Source organism: Lygodium microphyllum, chromosome 17, assembly GCF_053477565.2.
Source record: "Lygodium microphyllum isolate KBCC chromosome 17, Lygodium_microphyllum_v1.1.10, whole genome shotgun sequence".
In the NCBI taxonomy this organism is placed as follows: domain Eukaryota; kingdom Viridiplantae; phylum Streptophyta; class Polypodiopsida; order Schizaeales; family Lygodiaceae; genus Lygodium; species Lygodium microphyllum.
In genome coordinates this window covers 39,825,495-39,849,202 of record NC_141151.1, presented here as the reverse complement: position 1 = coordinate 39,849,202, position 23,708 = coordinate 39,825,495, and the positions used below count along the sequence as shown (strand labels likewise).

Genomic DNA, 23,708 nt, shown 5'->3' with positions numbered 1-23,708 from the left:
TGGGTCTTCCCCTCTATACTATGAAGATTTCTATTGATGGTTATCTTTTCTCCACTTGAGCCTTTGAGTGGTTTCTTCAATACTACCTAGCCATCCTTACTAGAGCTCTTGTTTGACTCTTAAGGTAATTTTATTCTCTAGAGAAGATACTATTGATGTGTCAAGCTCAACACAAGCTAACAATCATGTACCTTCATCATTTCTACATTCATACCATTGCCATGGTTGGTGTCTACATTGGCATATGCTTCCAAGGATACTTTATAGTTGAAAATCCATTAGTCCACTTATGCAAGTTACAAGATATCTATCTAGTCATATTAGTGAACGCTTCAAGAAGGAAAGACTTTGATTAAGCGATCAACAAGCTAAAATGAGGCTCACTTATTGCTTGCCACATGTGCTATCATTGTGATGAGAACATTGGTCTAAGAACCATGTCAAACTAGGCTAGTTTGGGATTTATAACCAAATGTTATCATACTCTACTTAACCATATGTTGAAGGAACCCCAATGAAATGAATTCCAAACCCAAGGTCATGCAATTTGTTCGCACCATTCACTTCATCCAATAAGAATAAACCGTATGCCATAAAGTTGTTTCTTAAACTAGTGAAATCAAGTTGTTTGGCTTAATCATGGGATCTACAAGAAAAATATTAGGCACACAGCCATGTATTGCTGAGCACCCAATGACAATTGAACCCCAAACCTCCTAGAGCAAGCGACTATCAAAGAATTTCAAAAGCCCCCCCCTCATGCTTTAAATCAATTTAAGTTCTAGGGTCAACCACATAACAATATTTGGCATAGAATGGTTGCGCTTCCTTTTACTTCAACCAAACAAGCCAAAACACTATTAAGTTGTTATGTTTTGTTAAAAAGGATATTTCACTTTTTTTATTCCCAAGAGTTGTCAAAACATTTGAATTATTGATGGATTAGAAATTGAAAGGCAAACCCATTGGTGCAAAATACTACACAAGATTGCTATAAAGTCCTCATCAAACCATGGACAAGAAAACATGCAAACAATAAATGGGATATTACCAACTCTCATGATTGGTGTATAGCTGTAATGATTGCACTCTAAAAGTCCATTCCTCGTCTAAGATGGAAGTTATTTGTACAATGTTATTAAGTTATTATCAAACCAAAGACATGAAAGTATAGAAACAATAGATGTCATATTAATAAAACACAATGCCTTCTTTAAAGAGCTTTGGTATGGAATGCAAGCTTTTACATGAGCATCAAGCTTTTATCCATGGTGGTGCATCCACCCACTCCCATGTAAATATTGCTCATTTATGTCCTTGAGTGGAACGTTGTTTATGTATATCTTTGACTAAACAGGAACTTCAAAAGCTGTTAAACTGCTGCAGACTAATCATAAGACAACCGCGTTGCAATTCCCAAAACATGACATGCTTACATTGACAAATGCCTGATTAAAGAATGAAGCTTTGAGAACACTGTATTCTAAACTGTGATCTCTAAAATCTGGCATATCCTAAAATCTGAGGCCCAGTATTGGAACTAGCAGGAACAAAAGAAATCTCTAAAATGTACTGAAAGCTAGTCCACAAAGGAAACCAGTCTGCTGCAAGTAGTACCTACTCACTGTCCCCTAACCCCAAACTACAACATAGCACTGGACAGTTTTTGAGACAAAGCCAGCTTTACCAAAACACAATATCTGCTATGTAAAAAAGAGCTCAATCGCCATTGAAACAAAACTAAACACAATAGGCATTATTGTTTGATTCTAACACTAATAAGAGGACATGCCATCTGTGAAATTCCTTGAAAACATCGTGCAGGAGATCACAACACTCTAAACAGCCTCTAAAGCCTGCAAAACGTCCCTATATATGTCTTCATAGTCTTCAATTCCACAACTGAAACGAACAAGGTTATCCTTGATTCCCAGTCTTGCACGTTCAGTTGGACTTTGATCCCTGTAATGCATTATAGAGACAAGGTAAGCTACCATAAGGAAGCTGTGCGCACACACAGGAAGATTATCCATCAAAATACTTTCTACTACAACCACAGGTTTAAATATTGAAAAAAGCATGAACTCATATACCGCAGATTTACAACCAAACTAAGTTTCTGCACCATACCAGTAGGATATTATTGTCGGCTGTTCCACTAAACTCTCACAACCTCCAAGAGAGGGAGCAATGTATGGAATTTTTAAAGAATCAATAAACCTAGATGTTGCCTCTAAATTCCCTGCAATCTGTGTTCAACCATTGCTAGTTTAGCTCCACCATTTTATATGCTGGACTTTGCTCAACTTAATGAAGAAGAAAAGCCTCACCTCAAAACTGAGAACACCACCAAAGCCAGACATTTGTCGCTTGGCAATTTGATGGTCAGGGTGGCTTTCAAGACCAGGATAATGTACACGAGCAACCTGATACAGAGATTAAAAAATAACTTCAAAACAAGAAACCACCAAATTTTAACATGTACACATTGAAAGCCAGTTCAGCCAGCTAGGCACTTGCACAAACCTTTGGATGGAAATCAAGCTCTTGAGCAAGCTTGAAGGCTGTCTCATTCTGTTGCATGACGCGCAGATGCAGCGTCTTCAGACCTCGAATGATTAAGTATGCTGAGTTCTGTTCAAGAAATCCCAGATAAATTTTGAGAATGTCAGAATATGGGCATCCACACTCATTAAACTGAAGAACTAAAAGCTAACACACAATAATTTGCATATCCATCACTTAATAAGATTCAGCTTCGTCCACTTCTAAAGCATTAAGTTCTCAACTTGTTTGTTTGTTACATTCACTCCACAGTACTGGAAACAACATTTCCAGTCCAGCAGACAATAACTTACTTTCAAGTAAAATCTACCTGTGAAATTCTATGATAGAACAGAGATGCTAATCATAAAATGTTCACCAAAGAGTTAAGTTAATGTCCAAATGTTAGGCACACAAACAAGGGTACACTTACTGGGTCAATGACGCCACCCAAAATATTATGCAACGCCTTGACTTTTCCAATCACCTCCTTTGAGCCACTCACGCTGCCTGCAAGGACCTGCCCCATGCACATTATACTTAGTCTTGTAATATAACTTGAGAGTCAGACCTCTTTTGAGGGGTTTTAGATAAGAACTCACATCATTGTGGCCAGCCAGGTACTTGGTTGCAGAATGTAGCACAATATCTGCTCCTAGTGCCAAAGTATTCTGGTTAACTGGAGTGGCAAAGGTGCCATCAATGCAAACAAGTACATCCTTGCTGTGGCAAAGCTTGGATGCACATTCAATATCGATGCACCGTAGATATGGATTAGTTGGGGACTCTGACAAAAAAATTGAGACCTGCAAATGATTCCGTTACAAAATTAAAATCACTCATCCAAAGTAGCAGCCTTCAACCTCCTCTTTATACATAAAACATTGAAAAGCAGTTACAATTTCTAGTATAGACAGAAAAATAGGTTCAATCAGTTTGAATATTAGAAATGGCCAGCTAATGGTTTCTAGTAAAATGAGCATTTGTTTGTCTTGGGCTTCAGAGTTCTATCTGGGCTGTGAACTTAATTTGAGCCTGAATGTCCACTTGAGTCTGTCAATAATCTGGGTTCCCAAGGCCAATCACACTTTGAACATCCGGAAGCTAAGTTTTGAAACACCCAAAGCAGCACACTATGCCACATCAGTAATGCAGCAGCCCAAAAAAAAGGAGCAAGCAAGCACAAACAATGGCAATGCTCACATGCATAAATAAAGCTTGCGCCCTCTAAAAGGCTATTATCAAGTTGGTAACAACCACAAGTTGTGCATGGTAAGCAAACAGCTGTTAGAAATTCAGCATCACCATGAAACATTTCAGCCTTGAAACAATTCAGCTTGAAATGTTTCACTGCTAGACAGATCCTCGGAGAAGTGCTAATTGAAACAACTATGTACCTAGATGCGTACATAGGAAAAACAATGAATTTTAGAACATGGACACCAAGGGCCTTTTAAGCATGGCGGCAATGGTTAAGTGCTTCAAGCATGAAACAAGTTTCAGAATGAAGTATGCTTAGAGGTGCCATGGCCCTAAGTGATTCTAGCAACTTACTAAGCTACGACTACGCAATGTCTCTGTTTAAAATCCTAACCCAAAACTATGAATGTTCACACATGGACACAAAGGGCGGTGGGTGCAAAGTTGTGAAGTGCACAAAGATAGACAATGAAGCACTAGTTTGGTACATCAAGACTTGAAGTTTCCATTTGTTATGATATTTGGCTTATTGCTCTGAAAACAAAATGTTGTTTATTTATTTTGGGGATTATCGTTATTACCTTCTATTTAGTGCGTAATAATGACTTGTTGCACATATATATAGTACCACTACCAACATTGTGCCAGGTGAATAGGCATGGAACTTATGTGTTTTGTGTTTCTGGTAAGCAAATTATTAGTACATGGAGTAATGCATACACAGTAATTTTTATACTCACCAGTACAACATCTCTAGTTTGTGGATTTATTTATACGCTTATACTCAAGATTATTTACTATTACCATAGCATTTGTATGATAGCCTTGGGGCAAGACAATTATTTTTGTTAGGTTATATTATGATTTAAGCCTTAGCAAAGATTAGATAAGCCTTAGAAATCATAGCAAAAGCAAGATATTCGAGCAAAGAAACCAATAAGCCCAACAAGATGCTTTTCATGATTTTTAAGCACAAAAAGCAGAGAAATATATCATTAAATACATGATGAGGGAGGTTTCCACTCAAGCAAGGAGGATTTTAATACCCACGTGTCAGAATCTAATAGGATTGAAACAAGATTCATGTGGAGATTTACTATCTACAAAAATTGGGTACTCAAAAGTGCATGAAAAACAATTAAGACAGCAGTCATAAATTCCTATCTAAAAAGTTGATAGCTTTTAGCAAATTGTAATGATCAAATGCATGGTGTATATACGAACATATGTTGCATGAAAATTCAACCTAACAATCTTTGGAATGAGTATGAAAATTGTCCTACTTTCTACAAAAATGTTCTCAAAGGTGGCCATGAAAATATACACTTCATAACTTAATTTTTTCCCCTTTTATTTTGTTAAACTCTATTATCTTAAGCCATCACCTTTCCCTAAAACAATTTCTCCAAAATCTTTATCGTTGAAAAGAAAATGAATTTTAGTAGAGAATCCAAATAGCCACAAAAGTGGCTTTTCTCCGACAGGATTACTGTTAAAAAGCATGTCTTTCTTGGATACAAAATTGTCAAAGGTTGAGGAATGCCTTAGCTCTAATGCAGTCCTTCAGCCCTAAAGAATTACCCCATTTGGAGTCCACCTAATCACTGGAGACACTTTGGTGATTGCTGCCAAATATTAATCACCCTTGTAGAGAAATGCCATCACTTAGCCAATCCTTCCAATTTAATAGTATCTACAGTTCATGCATAGTCTCATAATAAGGTTAAAACCAACAGCAATATAATAGTATCTATAGTTGTCATCATCATCAAGTATACTCATCAAAGTTGAAGTAAAGTCTATAACAAGGTGGCTTTTCACACTATCTTCTGCAGCCAAATATTCAAGATACTCGGTCTTCCGTACACCCCAACACACAACTAATTGACAATCAGGAACACATTGTCAACCTCCACTTTAATACAAGACTGATACCTTTCCACAAAAAATTTCATTTCCCAGGAAGTTTCAAAGATGTTCATCACATTTAGGACTTCAAAGAGGCACAAATTGAAGCACCACTTTGCCAGGTAAATGCAAGCCCATGAAAAGAACTATACACAAAGTGATTCGAGCTATCTCAAATCATTTCCAGGATTCTAATCCACAAAGAAGATGAAAGTAAACAAAAAGGTTTACACCAACAGCAATATAATAGTATCTACAGTTGTCATCATCATCAAGCATACTTGTCAAAGTTGCAGCAAAGTCTATAACAAGGTAGATTTTCACACTATCTTCTGCAGCCAAATATTCAAGATACTTGGTCTTCCACACACACTAGCACACAACTAATTGACGATTAGGGAACACATTCCCAACCTCCACTTAAATACAAGACTGATACCTTTCCACAAAAAATTTCATTCCCTAAGGAGTTTCAAAGATGTTCGTCACATTTAGGACTTTAAAAAGGCACAATTTTGAAGCACCACTTTGCCAAGTAAATGCAAGCCCATAAAAAGTACTATACACAAAAAGTGATTCGAGCTATTTCAAATCATTGTCACGATTCTAATCCACAAAGAAGATGAAAGCAAACAAAAAGGCAGAAGCTGGAAGATCCCACAACCAGCACACCAACTAGTTTAGTTTTCCAAAGAGGATTATTGTAAACAAGTGAAGCATGCAAGTGGTCAATGTCAATCACTTGAGTCTAGGGAGTGCTTGTAAGTTGCATTATTCACGAAACCCAAATAGATTTTTGGCAAAATAAGTGCAACACGCAAAATCTTCATGTAGTCCAAAATTAAAACTCTATTAAACAACTGTGTCTGTCACAAATATAATTATTATCAGAAAACACAACATTCAACAGGCAAAAAGAAAAGGTGCATATCAACTATTGTTTCTTTGTTTTTCCAAAAATTGAAAAACAAGTCCACTCAAACCAGAAACTTTTATTTCCCAGTTATTGTAAATGCCACAATACATCCAGCATACAAGAAATCTAAGGGGTATAAAAGCATCAACCTGCTCAGTCCTTTCACTGACATCTAGTGCTTTAGGTTCCACAATCTGATACTACATTGCCCAATACGATGCACACGCAAGACACCACAAGAGTTAAGCCACACATGAATTTACACATATAACTGAAGCCTATGCTGATTTAAATGATAGAAAATAAATACCTCATGTTCATCCAAGGCACGCTCTAAAGAAATCATATCAGCTGGATCAATCACAGTGACCTGTGGTAGAAACAAGTCTCTCTCTCTCTCTCTCTCTCTCTCTCTCTCTCAACTCAAGAAGAAGAAGTTTGAATTAATGAAGTGAAATAGAAACACGAGGCCTTCTAGCCAACCAAGCAAGACTCAAAGACAAGAAGAGAAAATGGCTTTGAGCCCACTTGATTGGCCAAAGACAATTTTCTCCCCGTCTTAAAGAAGACTCAAAGACAATCTAAAAGATACTCTCTCTCTCTCTCTCAAAGCATAGTGTTGAGCTAAAAATAAAGTCCAAACTTAATTAGCTCATAATAACAGCCCCAAAACTCAAAATTACTAAACTTTTATTAAAAAGAAATGCTATCTTGGAGAGCATTTGTGTCCCATAAGCCAAACCCTAATTTGGGAGGACCCATCCATCTATAAATAGACAGGCTGCCCATCACTCAGCCTTAATCTCATTGTTGTAGATTGCCAGTGCCAAAACTCTGCTGTCCATATATCTCAGTTCAAGTCACTGTCCACTGCTGTATACTGTTGGCACTTGCTGTCCATCCCTCCCCAAGTGTTGATGACTGCTGTCCACTGCTGTCCAGCCTGCGTTAACTGCTGTACAACCATTTGCTGTTGCTGCTGCTGCTGAGACTTTCCAGCCGGTTGCCAGCCGTGCCATGGCAGTTTTGACCATGTTTGCTGCTTCAGACTGCTGCTGGGAGTGCCACATCAGCAGCTGTACCTGTGTTTTGCTGCTGCACCGTTGCAATGCTGCCATGTCATCAACAGATCTACGTTTTTGCTGATTCCGCCCATCAAACACTAATCCAGCCTCTTCTAAGCTGCATTGGCTGCTGCTTGACATCTCCCGAGGCAGGTTGCTGCATTTCGCAATCCATCAAAATACAACACAATCTGCTGTTCATACTCTCTGCCCCGGTCCTAGAGACACAGGAGTTCACGTCAATATTTCACCTTTGCATAGTGTGTTTGTTGCATTAAGCATCATATATATTCAGCATTCGCTATTTGTTCATTATCTTCTTCGATGTTCATTGTCTCTGACTTACCCTAACCCTAATCCTAATGGTGTTCTTTACCAATCTATGCTTTGTAGTACAATTGTGTTTGTTATCTATAGACGAGTTTTTCTTTACATGGTATCAGAGCTAGGTACACATTGAAGAAACCTAGGCTTTTGATTAAAGAGATCATCATCAGAAACACGTTCACAAAGAGAAGATGACTTCGAACACATCTACACCACTTCAGTCTCCAAAGACCTCCATGCAAAGACCCAAGTAGAAGTGAGCTTCACAACTTGCTTCACAAGATTAGAGACATTGGACTACCATGGAATCCAAAGACCATATGGTATTACACAAGCTGAGTACGATCTAATCCTAATGCATCGGGCTTGCTGGAAGGTAAACCTTTGTTATGTAGTGACGGGTGAGGCACAAAGATCGAGACAGTCAGTCGTCACGCGCAACGGAGAGACAAAGAGAGTGAGAGAGAGCAAAGCAGAGAGTGAGCACGTTTTTAGGTACAATGACAAGTGTGTACCTTGAGGTTTTTAGATAGATATATATGTGTAAGTACAAGTGCTAAGGGTGTGTTCACACCCGAGCACGATTAAAGGCACAAGGGCCTTTATTCCCAACAACCTCCCACCTAAAGGCAATGTGCCTTAAGAGGAGAAAAGAATCAGCTAAGTCTAGGTATGTACAAAGCTGAAATACATATATCTATCCAACTCCCATCATCTGTCTGCAATGAACAAACCGCTCTGCTGGAAGATCCTTCATGAGAAGATCTGCAGGATTATCATCTGTATGCGCTTTGACAAGCTCAATGCTCTTGTTGTCAAGTACATCTCTAATGAAGTAGTACTTCACATGTATGTGCTTTGTCTTTGCATGAAAGACAAGATTCCGTGCAAGCATGATAGCACTCTGAGTATCACAATGGAGAACAAGTAACTCTGTGATGCCAAGCTCTCCCACCAGACGTGAAAGCCATAAAGCCTCCTTGCATGCCTCAGTGGCAGCTATATACTCTACCTCTGTAGTAGACAATGCAACACACTTTTGTAGCCTGGAGATCCAAGAGGCTGCTCCTCCTGTGAAAGTAAACACATACCCAGAAGTAGACTTCTTGCAATCCGCATGACCAGCATAGTCTACATCCGTAAAGCCAACAACAGATGCCTTTTGCTTCCCAAAACAAATGCACAACTCCTTTGTGCCTTTGAGGTATCTCATAATACCTTTCACTACATCCCAATGCTTCTTGCCAGGGGTTGCCATGTATCTGCTAACCACTCCCACTGCGAAGGCAATGTCAAGACGTGTAGCAATCATAGCATACATCAAATTGCCAACAGCTGAAGCATATGGTATCTTGGCCATTTCAGCCTTCTCATCATCAAATGTAGGGTTGTCCTCTGCACTGAGTTTCACATATGGAGGCAATGGAATCCCAATCATTTTCCCCTCTTCCATATTGAAATGCTACAAAACCGTGGAGATAAACTCCTACTGAGATAGATAGAGTAAGCCTTTTGACCTATCTTTGAGTATTCGCATGCCAAGAATGTGATTTGCATCACCAAGATCCTTCATGTCAAAGCTGCCATGAAGACTTTGCTTCAGGAAGTCCAAGGCATGAGTATCCCTGCTAGCAATCGACATGTCATCAACATACAAAACCAAGATAATCAAGCTGCCATTTGCTGCCAACTATCACATGTGTGTACGTCCATGTGGATATTGAAAGGCCAACACCAAAGCACACAAAGCTCATAGCCGAACCCCTAACTTGGGGCGAGTAACAACATGTTTGCTCCCGCTATGTAGTTGTCGCTGAGGAAGCCATGAAGGACCATAGCTAGAGAATTACGCTTGATACCCTCACTCTTTATTGCTCAATGTGAGAGAAACAAGGAAAAGCTCGAAGCAATCAAACGAAAAGGGAAAGAACAAGGTGACTTTGTGCAGAAATGGTACTCCAACCAAAGTTTGGCAATCAAAATTGGCCATCGACGAATGACATTCGCCGAGTAAAGGAAAGCCCTTTGGACATCAATACATGATCCCACGTACGTTGCCCCGACCTCATTAAGAGTGTTGGCAATGGTCCAGGAGGTCCAGCTTTCTGCCACTATCCAAAAACATCCCTTGTACGATAAATTGCTTCTAGAAAAAAATCTACACATGGCTAGCAAGCTAGGAGTAGGGAGCATAGTTCTTGATGTTAGCGCATATGTCTTCTACCTCACTCAAGACCCTGCAATCCTAAATCTCTATGCTTCCCATCAATACAACCCTTACTTCTTCAACTGGTTCCATCCAAGCCTACAGGACAGGAACCCTAAACCGTCTCTTGGTTCTACACTAAAGTCACCCGAACCTCCAGAGCAAGAGAAAAATAGCTCTAAACACAACACCTACTCTGATAAGAAGCAATGGAGGCATGTTCCAATGGGTAAGGATAAGAGTCTAAAGCAAACGCCCAACCAAGAGCAACTGCCAATGCAATTCGATAAGGGGCTAAAAGCAGGGGAATTAGCTGAAGGGCTAGACTCTCCAAGAAGAGAGGCAGTTGTACCCTCACAACCTAGCGAGGCTATACAACAGGCCGCGGCTATGTCCCATGAGGACACACCAGAAACAAAGAATGTTAAGGCCCGACCAAGCACATCAACGGTTAACCTAGTTCAGGGTCCTAAATCTTTAAAGAATACACCTCAATTGCCCAAGAAAAAGAGGAAAAAACAACGAAAACAACGAAAACAACGACAGTTGCAAGTGGCTGTAGACACCAAGAAGATTGAGATCAAGAGTACTCGAGAGCTGAGAAATGAAGCATCGAGTCCACCCACAAATGAACCCATTGCCATCTCTCCTAACAGCGGTGAAACCTCAGACACATTTGTGTGTTCTAATAAGTCAAAGCAACCAATACCATCAACGGTTGCTTGCAACACTCAATCCACTGACAACAGAACTTACATTGACCAATTAAGAGTAGATACAACACTATCACAACAAGTTGACAAAACTATACCAGTCATATCCAAGGAGAACCATGATATAATAACAGCAAAGCCTCAAGAGAAACATAAAAATCTCAAGGATATAAGCAATCCTAGCATTGACCAATCTTGCTCATCTAAGCCTAAGCCCCCAGCTATGCTAAAGCCTAGGGAAACTACCAGAACCATGCATGAGATAGCAACCGAGCAGGCCTTCATAGAACATAGAAGTGTCACAAAGTGCTTGACTGAGTTGGATGCTAAACTCAAATTATTCGCACGTGTCTACGTCCTTGTAAACATAGGCACATTCCCTAGGGAGCAACTTAAGAAATACTTGTCATATCCTCTATCTTGGAAAGAGCAAGAATATTTAACGAGCACTATGACAAGCTCCTACATGAACGCATGCAACTCATCTCTGACGAGAAGGCCGACGAACTACGCTTAACTGTGACATTTAATGAAGCGCTTTGCTAACCAAACCTCTTTGAGATAGAGCAACTAAAGCGACAATCGGAGGATCGAAGTCAATTTGAAAAACGTCAGTTTGAAAACCGCGCTACAATGGCCAAACTTAGAGCCCAGATTATGACAGTCTCAAAGGAGCGATTGGCTAAATGGTGGTCTTAAAGAGACCCAACCTATGTGGCACCAACTTCCTTTCGAGTACTAACTATCGTTCGGGGTATAGACTTAGCCGGAGCTAGCCAAGAGAACTCTCCGATTGATAAAATTTTCACTAAGGAGGAACTACATGTTGCCAGTAGACTCGGACAAGGTACCATACTACTCGATGTTGCAAAATATTTGTTGATATTGAGTAAGCTGCCACGAGTACTAGATACGTGTGCCACACTCTAGTACAATCCTGAGTTCTACAATTGGTTTTTATCCTCACGAAGTAACATAGATTTATAAACATGTATATAAATAAACAATGTATTTTGTGACTGTGTATAAATAATACTAAAAGAAGCAAAGCTAGCACACACACACAAGCAATGATAATCAAGCGCAGGTAATATGCATCGAAGTCAACACTGTGGAATTTAGATAAGTGATGTCTTTTTAAGCTGCACCTGTTCATTATGGTAGAAGCATATGACTTACACATACTCTCATGAGTTGCCAAGTGAATGCATGACGACATAGGTCTCTGTATGAAAGCGTTCAATATCCAAGTCACCACAAGACCACCAACCCCACAAGAACCATTATGGAGAAAGCAACAGAAATACCAAGAAACAAAGAGCCATGATGGAAGCTCCGCTGGAAGAGAAAATCACCCCTGCAAAGAGCACACATTGCATAGTCATTGGCTACTCCCCCTTTCTTAGCTAGACTCTACATTCGGCTCACTGCAATTGCTACCTTGATTGTTCCAATGTCTCACAAGTTACAAAGAGGTTTGCAAAATCTCAAATGTATCTCTTTATCTCAACAATTGTTCCGCTAGCATCAAGGCTAGTAACACAATCATCCTTCATCTTTATAATATCCATTTTTCACAGCCTTTGGATCTCGACATGTCTTAGTGCAAATGAAAGACTGATAGTCTCAATGTGTTGCATTGGTTGTATTCATTTTATCAAAAAAAAAAAACAAGAGAAAAAAGAAAAACAGAGAAACCAACAAAAAAAAACAAAAAAAAAGAAAAGAAAAGAACCGAAAAGAACAGAAAAGAAAGAAAGAAAGAAAAAAAGCACTCACGATCCCAGCACAGCACCTAGGGGTCCTCAAATTAGGTATGTCTAGTGACCTTGGTCGACTAGCTCCGTCCCTAGTTCCCTAGCCCTTTACACATCCCCCACAATGGTTCAAGGCACATCAAGGGCAAACATACCTAGGGAGCTTGTCTCGCCTATAGTTAGACTTGTCACCTTGAACTATTTGCACAATTCTTTGTCGCACTCCATCTCAATAGTACCATTACAATCAATAGTGGTAAGCAAGGCACCAAAGACCATGGAAAGTACACCATACTCTTCAAACAATACAAATAGCCACCAGCTACAAAAAACTAAGGCGTCAATGAACTTAATTATGCTACATCGTGTTATCAAAATCGCAAATAATGTCTCAAGAAGCCTTTGTGTGTACTTCTCCTAAACATCAACAATTTTTTCCACCCCATTGAACCCTTGCTTCATCCACACATTGCTACAAGGAACCAAACTAGCAATCTTCTAACTACGTAATATCTAAGCATGCACGTGCACTCACATAATATCTGCACCACAATCTATACACAATTTGGGTCCTCAAGTGCAGGACATTACTCTCGGCTCGCATAGAGTTCATCGACCTGTCTCCCAAACTAATCAAACTATGTCTTATACACGATAAGACAACTAGCACTACCCCCAAGGAGAGACCACATATAAGAGGCTTTTCAATTGCAAGTATTGAAGACTCCAACGAAAGTACCGTCAGCTCTTCATTAACACTCAACTCTAACCGTGCAATTTATAAAGATAGATGAGCAGTAGGAAGAAAGCTAGGAAGATAGGAGGACCATGGAAAAAAGAACCTAGGCCACAGTTGACCATGTAAAAAAAGGGATAAGGGAATAACCGCCCAAAAGGAATTTAGAATTTTATATATAAAGTTGAAAAGAGAATGAAAAGCTCATTCTTGTGTGTGGCCAGAAGTAGCTCTTCTTCTTCTTCTTCTTGCTTGCTTGCTTGCTTAAGCTCGTGGTTGAGAGAGAGTGTGAGTGTAAGAGAGTGAGTGTGTGAGAGTAAGGAACCGTAGTGGAGCTCTCCATCTTCTCCTCTCTTCCTCTCGTCCCTTCTCCTCTTCTCTTCTCTTCTCTTCTCTTACTCGCGGCAATGAAGCGTGGAGCTTGAGAATCGAGCTTGCTTAAAGCTTGCACTTGGATCGTGGAGCTACCGGAGTGCTCGTGAGAGGAGGCAACTCGATCGGGCATGGAGGTAAGCTCCCTACATGTCATAAATCGACTGATAAAAATGAAGAGAACGGAAGGGAACATAGTCCGACTTTCAAATGGCACGAGCTCCCTTTTTGCCTCCCAGCCTTGCCTAGTTATTGCTAGCCACTCGTATCGTAATCCGATTGCCAGCCGTCATTTGTTGGTGAGTCCTACTATTCCTAGACTCTCTTTAATTCTAGGCTCCCCTAAACCCCGTTCGGGCGCCCAAGGCCCCGGACGGTCATCCCTCGTGCCTGTTTCCCGTAATTTACCTTATAAATATAACATTTCCTTCCCCTTAAGAATCGGTTTCGTCCTCGAAAACGATACTTGGAAGGTCTAACTGTGAATTGGGAAACCTTTTCCTTAGGGTACTTACTCGCTCCCATGTTGAGCTTTCTTCTGAACAATCTTTCCACTTAACCAAACATTCTTGATAAATAGCGTCTGTTACGAACATTTAATATTCTTTCTGGTTCATGTGGATTAGATTGGTCATCTAATAGCTCCTTAATGTTATCATTTAAGATTAGATTATCCAAATCACCCAGCTTCTTCCTTAACTTACTTACATGAAAAACTGGATGTATTTTACTACCAGCAAGTAGTTGGAGTTTGTAAGCCAGTTCTCCCACCTTTTTAAGTATTGTGAAAGGACCACAATACTTGGGTAAAAGCTTTGGACATTGTCCCCTTTTCATGGTTTTGGTTTGTTCAGGCACCTTAAGATAGACCAATTCTCCTTCTTCAAAGGAGATGTCTCTTCGGTGAGGATCTGCATAAGCTCTAGCTCGATTTTGAGCTTTTTTAATATTTTCTTGAGCAAATTTTAACATACTATTCATATCCTCCAAAAAATCCTTAGTTGCCTGAACCTTTTCCTTATGCAGTCCTACTGCATGAGGAGCTATGGGCTGAAACCCATATATTAACATAAATGGACTATATCTAGTGGATGGCACTATTATATGCAAACTCTGCTATCGGTAGATACTCTTCCCAATTAGTTTGCCTTTTACTTACATATGCCCTAAGCATATCTTCAAGGATTTGGTTAACCCTTTCAGTTTGCCCATCAGTTTGCGGGTGATCCGCCGTACTCATGCTAAGTTTAGTATCCAACTTCCTAAATACCACACGCCAAAATTGACTATCAAATTTTCTATCCCAATCAGAAACTATATTTGCCGGAAGGCCATACAATCGGTATATGTTCTCTACGAACAATCTAGCCAATTCAGGTGTTTTAACATCAGTTGAAGTTGGAATGAACCTAGTCATTTTGGTTAACCTATCCACAATCACGCACACAGAGTCGTGCCCCCTCTGTGTTCTGGGTAATGCAACAATAAAATCCATGGAGATACTCTCCCATTTTCCTGAAGGAATCTCTAGTGGATGGAGAAGTCCTCCCATTTTCAATCTTTCAGCTTTATTAACCTGGCATTTATTACATTTGACCACATAGTCAAGGACGTCCTTATTCATTCCAGGCCAATAGAACTACCTTTTAATAAGACTATAAGTCTTATTAACTCCTGGATGTCCCACACTAGGGGTATCATGACACTCAAAGAGTATCTGGCGCCTTATTTCTGTATCTTTCGGGACACATACCCTACCCTTGTAGAGTAAATAACCATTATCAATGGTAAAATTATTCCACTTGAATCCGGTTTGAGCAACCCCCAATGCTCCATTTCCTTGTTGAACATCCTCAGATATTCCTTCCTCAGTAGAAGCACTTTCATTTGGATCCGCATTTTTTATTGCTTCCCATATGTTGGAATATGCCAGATCAACCTGGCATTTCCCTTTTAAAGATTCAAGCAAGTCGGAAGTGAACTGAGTAAAACTCAATTCATTTATGATGGGCATTCTGCTAAGTGCATCAGCTACTATATTATACTTTCCTTTTCTATATCTTATCTCATAGTCGAACTCTTGGAGGAGTTCGGCCCATCTGGCTTTACGCCCTTGTAGATCCGGTTGATCATTAAGCCACTTAATGCTTTCATGATCCGACAGGATCAAAAGTTTGGCACCGTACAGATAGTGCCTCCATTTCTTCATTGCATGTACTATTGCATACAGCTCTCTCTCATAAACAAAATAATTCTGTTTTGCACGGTCTAATTTCTTGCTTTCAAAAGCAATTGGTCGACCCTCTTGTAATAAGACCGCGCCTATCACCTTATCACTAGCATCAGCTTCAACCACAAATGGTTTATTGGGATCCACAATTAATAATATTGGAGCTATAGCAATAGCTACCTTAAGTTTTTGAAAACTTTCATTTTGGTCTGTTCCCCAATTAAAGCTCTTTCCTTTCCCTTTAAGTTGGTCTGTCATTGGAACAGCTATTTTGGCATAATCTCGAATGAATCTACGATAAAATCCAGATAAACCTAGGAAGATCTGCAACTCTTCCAGGTTCCTTGGGGATGGCCATTCAATAGTTGCCCTTACTTTTTCTGGATCCATCTTGATTTCCTCTTTCGAGATAATATGTCCCAAATATTTGACCTCTTGTGCGAAGAATTCACATTTAGTTTTCTTCGCATAAAGGGAATGTGTTCTTAACAGTTGGAATACCAATTGTAAGTGTTCCAAATGTTCTTCTCTTGATTTGCTAAAGATCAAGATATCATCCAAGAAGACTACTACAAAATGTCCTAGATAGGGCCGTAAGACACTATTCATCATCTTCATAAAGATAGCTGGTGCATTAGTGAGGCCAAAAGGCATCACCAAAAAATCATAATGCTCGTATCTAGTACAAAATGCTGTCTTAGGAACATCTTCTGCCTTAATTCTTACTTGGTGATAGCCGGATCTAAAATCTATCTTTGTGAAAAATTTTGCCCCTTGTAATTGATCAAAAAGATCTTCCATTCTGGGCATAGGAAATTTATTCTTCACCGTTATTTTATTACGTGCTCTATAATCAACACAAAGTCGCATAGAACCATCTTTTTTCTTTACTAATAAAATTGGTGAAGCCCAAGGTGAATTACTGGGTTGTAAAAACCCTTTATCAAGGTAATCCTTAATTTGTCTTTCAACTTCTTGGTGTTGTGTTTCACTTAACTTATACGGAGGTTTAGAAATAGGGTGTGTATCCTTATTTGTATCAATTGGGTGATTTATATCACCCCTATCTGGTGGAAGGCCACTAGGTAAATCAGAAGGAAACACATCTTTAAATTCATCTAACAAACTACTTAATTCATTATTTACATTCAACTCACAAACATAAGAAAATTGTTGCTTTATATTACAGAAAGTAAAAGTGTTTTGTACAGGAAGAGACCATAACATGTATACCTCACAAACTTCCTTCTTTATCAGCTTCTGAACCTCAGTGGAACACAACAAAGGCTTATCAGATACTTCATGTTCACCTTGAATGACAAAAGTCTTACCATCCCTTTCAAATTCCAGTGTATTATGATGATAACTACGTTTAAAGGATGGTTCCAATCCCCATAGCCACTCCCTCCCTAGAGCAATATCGGCTCTTTCCATGTTTATAATTTGAAAATCAAGTTTATCTTTATATTCTTGAATCTCAATTTCCAAATTGGATACCATTGTATCCCATATTGTATTATCTTGACCTTGCATCATACGAACAACATATTGATGCCCACTCTTTTGTTGGGGAAGTTTCAATTTTTTGACAAGTGCATAATTTATGAAATTGTGGGTAGCAGAGTCATCAATCATGACTCTAACCCTCTTTCCAGCTATCAATCCATGCACTCTAACTAAATCATGTGGCCCAAAGGTAGGCTGCCACATAGAAGTTGACATACAATACTTGTGTTGTACATCCATGTGCAAGACCTCTAAAGATTTATACCTTTCATGCCCCTTTAATTCTAAGGTCTGCACTACATGGATTTGTTTTTCTTTTCCCTTGCCCTTGTCCTTATCCTTTCCTTTGTCTTCCCTCTTTTTCCTTTGAGGGCAATTCCAAGTAGCATGGTTAGGGGATAGGCAATTGAAACACAGCTTTTCTTTTTTCGCCTTATCAAAGTCATCTGGACTTAACTTTGGCCTTACATATTGTTTCTATTCAAAAGATTGTTTTTTACCCTTTAAAAATGGCATTTTCCTTTTAAATTTGCCCACAAATTTTGAGGTTTCCAATTCCTTAGACTTGGGCTCCGTATCAGTGAGACTAGTGAGTGTACCTAGACGTGTACTATCTTCATTGATTAATGCAAATTTAATTGCCTCTTCCAACGTCTTAGGTGAACTCCTTTTTATTTCCTTTTTACAGGCCTTATCTAGTCCCCTAATGAATCCTCTTGTCTTTTGAAACATTCTTTCCTTTGTCTTTACCTGTAGTGCTACTAGATGCGCCTGAAGATGTAGAGCTACTCCTTAGTCTCCCACCCAATCTTCCCAATTTCTTTCCATTTCATTTTCAGGAAGGAATTCTTTCAAAAAGACGGATTCAAATTGAGCTTCGCCTCCTTTAAAGTTTGCCACCATTTATACGCTTTTGGCCCCAAAGTTAAACTAGCCTCCAGTGCTTGGAGATGTGGTGGAGTATTTTTAAGTTTATGTAAATCTTCCCATTTTTGGAGAAAATTAAAGATTGTGTCTTTATTTCTATCTTTTTCCTCCCCGTGAAACTAAGGGGGTTTCATATCTTTTAGAACTGGATTATCCCTCAACTTGTGGTGGGTTTCCTTAGGATCTCGCATAGTCACATCTAAATCTTTCGATGAAGATGGGATATCCGAGGTTTCTATCTTATTTTTATCCCTTTCTAACAATAAAGTTAATTGAGATTTTATTGCAATGAGTGTTTGAGTTAAAAATTCCATTTGAACCCCCTGAGCCTGCACACGAGCAGTAAGATCATCAAATTGGTCTCGTATAGCAAAAAATTCTTCCCACTGTTCTTCTTACATCTCCGTTTCATGGGGATCTACCATAGGGTGGTCCCCAGAACTAGAACCTTCCATTACTCCTTCTTTCCCTTTTTCTGCCATTAATACACTGGAATTGGAAAGCAAAGATAAGAAATTTGCATACAAAGTAAAGTACTTCCCTGGTTATGATGACAGGGCAACTGTTGCTGGTTTTATTAATAAACCCGAAGAGTGAGGAATAATTTTTATCTTCCCGAACTAAGCCAGTCACGCCGGAAAAGAAGTTCTTTGGCAGAAAACGGGACTATCACGTGAACCACCAGTATGTCTTTTATGTGTAGGACGAGTCTGACTGATTTCAGTCAGCTGATCACGGATTTGGCTCCTAACTTCGGTTAGCTAGTAACGAACCGTTGAATGATTGCTCTCCCAAGACAATTGCTGTGACGTGAGACACGTGAAGTACTGTCTCACGCTTTTGATCTCCCTGCGGCGTCTCATGCGAAGAGACGTCTCCTTGCGGCGTTTCACGCTTTTCACCTCCCCATGCGACGTCTCTTCGCTTTTCGTCTCCACACGGCCAGTTTTAACATATGACGGGTGACGTGTCCGTCAAACACCTGGCCCTCGCCTGAAAAAGACTTCACGAATAACTAACAAAATCAGGACCCGACGGCTCCAGCAAGATGCGATGGTAGCTCTAATACCAATGTCATAAATCAACTGATAAAAATGAAGAGAACGGAAGGAAACATAGTCCGACTTTCAAATGGCACAAGCTCCCTTTTTGCCTCCCAGCCTTGCCTAGTTATTGCTAGCCACTCGCATCGTAATCCGATTGCCAGCCGTCATTTGTTGGTGAGTCCTACTATTCCTGGACTCTCTTTAATTCTAGCCTCCCCTAAACCCTGTTCGAGCGTCCAAGGCCCCGGATGGTCATCCCTCGTGCCTGTCTCCCATAATTTACCTTATAAATATAGCACTACACTTGAAGATAGATAATGCATCAACTACGTAAGAGGTAGCCATTAGTGCTTGGCTTGGAACACTTAAAACAATAAGCGATCCGTGGGTCTTGGCGGTTGATCGCCTCTACACAAGAGATAACAAAGCATGACAAACATCACTACTAATATGAACAATAATACATCAATATGACTTTCTTTTTGTTTTTGAAATGGTAAATGAGCTCAAGAAAAAAGATGCTACAATGAATTTACAAGTGTGCTATCTCGTAAAACAACACCTAAATAAAAGGAAATATGGATATATTTGATGATGAAGGAGTGGAGAATGATGATGGAGGTGGATAGGATCAGCTTTAGGTTATCTTTAACTGCTGTACAAAAGTCTACAGCCAAGAAAGCTTATATAAAATGATCAAAAACAAGCTCTCTTTATAAAATAATAAAAAAAGCTAAGTGACTACCATAACCTTTGACCACTCATCAATGAGCAACTCTAATGCACTTTTTTTTTATATCAAGTAAGTGAAAAGAAAATAAATTTAATAAATAATTAAATATACAAAATAATATAAAGAATACAATTTTTTTTCTATTGTGCTATGACATGGGAGGACTACTATTTTACCCTAGATTCCCTCTAGGGAGATCACTTTTTACAATAACAGTTGAATCATCAACTCTAAAAACTTGCTTCTCCCTAAGATAGCTTTGTTTGAACTTGAAATACTTTTCCTGCTCAATTTTGATATTCTATTAGCTGAGACAATCCGGACACTACTTTTGTCCAAAAAGCCTAAATCACTATGCAATGGATATTCCATAAAATTTTATGCAACACCTAAATAGCCTTCACCAATACCAAGGAGTGGACTCCTAAATAAGAAAAAAACAAAGAGTTTAAAAATCCCCTTAAAATCATTTAAAAGGGTATCCCTGATTGCAATCCTTTGTATTGAGGTGCTACAACCACCATCACACACAAGCTCCAAGGTGAATAGTAATGAGGAAATGTCACACTCTTTACACTAATTCACAAATACTTGGAGTTGTTACACAATTTAACTCATCCATAGGAGTAAAATCTTAAGCAAGTAACATGACTCTTTAATAATTAGCTAGATCTCCATAAAATTCTAAGATGACATAATTTCAAAAGTAAACCCTAATTAGTCCAAATATCTCAAACAAGAATAATAGACTTTGCAAACGCACCGTAATGCCCATTTTGGGTAGCACTGTTTGAATAAATTGTCTAGTTCTACGATAGCAGTCGGTGGTTGTAACTATATGCCCATTACTAGGCACCAAAGCTAATAATAGAGTTGTTGCTGCATTCATGCCTGAAGACATCAGCAGAGTTGCTTCTGCCCCTTCAAGTGCACTGTACCAACCAGGAAGGTGATCTCAGCCTCCTTTCTATCCATCTGTGTTTCATGAAAGCCATACAGAAATAAGAAACGTTTATACCTTATTTTCTCCTCAGCAGTATGAGTCGTTGGGTTCCCATACCGACCATACTCAAAGCTGGTATACCTTCCCTCCTAGTAACATAGAAAGAAAGACATCTTAATAAGACCAAACACTGGAACCAGGGCTGACATACAAGTGTACAATAAAGACATCAACAACCCTTTAACTGGGTAGCATTTCCAAAGACTTCAAACATTAACTCCTAAAAGAATTCTTTCATGCAGAAAACAAGCAGTTAGGCCATCCAAAGCTATTCAGAGCTCTGCTACATAACTAACCAATTTCTGATCTCTTGAAATGTGCTCCCCACAGGAAATCTCAACACACATGCCTGCCTCTACTTTGTTAGACAGTCTTGCCTAATACAGGAACAGGATTACAAGTGCAAAAGAGGCAAAGAGTTGACTGCCATGAATAGAAGGATTGTTTTCAAGAACCAGATAATCTGAGACTGGCACTATTTTGAATAAGGCATGACACATAGAACCTAAAACTTCAAAAAAACTTGTTAAACTAGCTATCAAAGCATTTGGCACACCTGAAAGGCAATCAGCTCTGCTGTATTACTAAAGAAGTATGTTGAAGTTTGAACAATGGGAGTTGTCAGTGCATCCGAAACTTTAGGTCGACCTGTCCGTTCACCTGCCATGTGAATTCTGACATGAGAAAAGGCATCTAACTCTTACCGCACACTGTCCTTTATGAAAGAGGAGAGCATGATAAAACAGGTAAAACAACACATTGCATCACTTGTAAAGTCCACAAAAGTCAAAACGTCAACTTCCAGATGAACATTTGCCTTTCACAAAACCCCAGATGAACATCATTAGTTTCTCGCTATCCGCATGGCGCTGGGTATGGTAGAGACAAACTAACACAAAACAGAGTCGAGACTACACTCCAAGTTGAACCAAGAAAATCAAGTTGCACAAGTTAAGTTGTCATCATAACCAGACGATATCAAGGCAGTGCTACCTGCATGAACAGCGAGGGTCGAGGAAGATGTAGGCCTCTGACTTGCAGACCCATTTATAACAGTAGTATTACATGGAGGAGGTGGAACAGACAAAACCGTCTCATCGGGTTCTGTCATAACCCTGGTGCCGCTGGGCACCCCTCCTACCGTAGCCGTTTTCACGGCTGCATTTTCAGGGGTGAATGCAGGGGAATTCATTGCAGAAGCCGCAACGACCTGGGCGACACCAATGTTGCTGCAGTTGCGCCGGGCCTTGATGCTGAGCTGCCGCGCAAAATTCGGAGGAAACCGGAGGATCAGAGGCGGGGACGGTGGTGGTTTTGGAGAATCGAGGCATCGCCGCAGCAGGGGAGGGGAGGGATCAGAGGAGGGCATGCCGGAGGAGAAGGAATCGGACGGCCCGCAACCAGACTGCGGTGGGAGTATGTTGGAAGGGAACAGGCATGCGCTGCAGAGAGAAGCCGCCATTGCCGAGAAGCCCTGCTTCGACCCTCGATCGGAAAAGCTTGAATCGCAGGGAACCAGATCGGAACTCGGAAGCACTTCTCCTCTTCTATCGCTCTGATTCCTAATATGGCTGACAATCTGAAGGCAATGGCCTCATGTGTGGCAGAGTCCTGCTCTGAGGAACCCTCTGTAACCTGTCCTTCCTTACCTTTTTCCAAGGACCCTTTGGCAGAAACTTAAGGAAAAAGAATCTGAGAATGATGATGTGGTGATCATTCATACTTCTGACCATAAGACCCTGTTCATGCAGCGCTGTAAGAGTGCCTTCACACGGAGCAGCCGAAGTGCACCTTCTGCATTAGATGCCATCAAAATTTTACATTCGCCTAGCAAACAAAGCCTCACTTCTGCAAACTTTTGCTCTATGAGGTTATACTTTGGAAAGGGAAAGCTCTACGACGAGATTCATGGCATACAACTAAGCCATGTGTGAAGTTCCTCTAAGATGTCAAGGTTGTGATCAACCCATGCAAGTGATGGTAGTACTTGTTTACTAGTGTGAGAATGTGCTTGTCGTAGCATTCCTGCATGTTGATCGACCTACATGGGAAAGGCTTCTTACCACGACCCAAATTTGTTAGCATTGCCCTAAGGCACAATGGTTAGTAATTGGTGTCAAGTTGAGATTTAGATTATCTTGTGCTATGCATAATTGGTAGGCTTACACAATCTAACGTTGTTGGAGTCTCTCTTGCATGCTTGGTGATATTGTTATTGTTTCTTAGCTATTTAACTTGAGGCATTATATTTGCTTTGCACTATGTGCCTCCTTACCAACACTTGCAAGTATGTTTATGTGACCCTATTAGTGTTGCCCATGTTTGTACATTGTGATGACATTACCCTTGTATATCGTGATGATAATGGCATGTTTCCCAATGGTGTTGTTGTGCATGATGACAACCAAAAGGCAACACTAGATAAATTTTGGTCTTTAGCCACCATTAGCTACCCATGTCTATGGATGATGGCAATGTTGTGATGTTGATGGTGTCGCTATTGTGTGCATGAGGACGATG

At 39.9% G+C, this 23,708-nt stretch overlaps 1 protein-coding gene across 2 annotated transcripts; it reads right to left on the bottom strand.

The window, feature by feature from the left end:
- Nucleotides 1–1,452: 1,452 nt before the first annotated feature.
- Nucleotides 1,453–22,874, bottom strand: LOC148021808 (putative cystathionine gamma-synthase 2). Of its 2 annotated transcripts, XM_087697326.1 has the most exons (12): nt 22,182–22,874; nt 21,745–21,848; nt 21,204–21,277; nt 20,949–21,117; nt 6,879–6,938; nt 6,718–6,768; nt 3,147–3,350; nt 2,978–3,064; nt 2,527–2,634; nt 2,331–2,426; nt 2,131–2,249; nt 1,453–1,962 (listed from the first exon to the last, which is right to left on the bottom strand). In XM_087697326.1, the coding sequence occupies exons 1-12, from the start codon at nt 22,648–22,650 to the stop codon at nt 1,839–1,841; spliced, it is 1,665 nt and encodes a 554-aa protein (XP_087553452.1). In that variant the 5' UTR covers nt 22,651–22,874; the 3' UTR covers nt 1,453–1,838. The 2 variants fall into 2 exon arrangements, with proteins under 2 accessions (XP_087553452.1, XP_087553454.1); XM_087697328.1 differs by lacking the exon at nt 6,718–6,768 and having other exon boundaries at nt 22,182–22,873.
- Nucleotides 22,875–23,708: the final 834 nt, after the last annotated feature.

Excerpts from the sequence above, each read along its gene's own strand:
- LOC148021808 (XM_087697326.1), bottom strand. The coding sequence starts at position 22,650 with ATGGCGGCTTCTCTCTGCAGCGCATGCCTGTTCCCTTCCAACATACTC. Across the intron at positions 6,769-6,878 it reads GTGCCTTGGATGAACATGAG|TATCAGATTGTGGAACCTAA; the intron begins GTATTTATTTTC and ends TGGGCAATGTAG. Across the intron at positions 1,963-2,130 it reads CCGACAATAATATCCTACTG|GGATCAAAGTCCAACTGAAC; the intron begins GTATGGTGCAGA and ends AATGCATTACAG.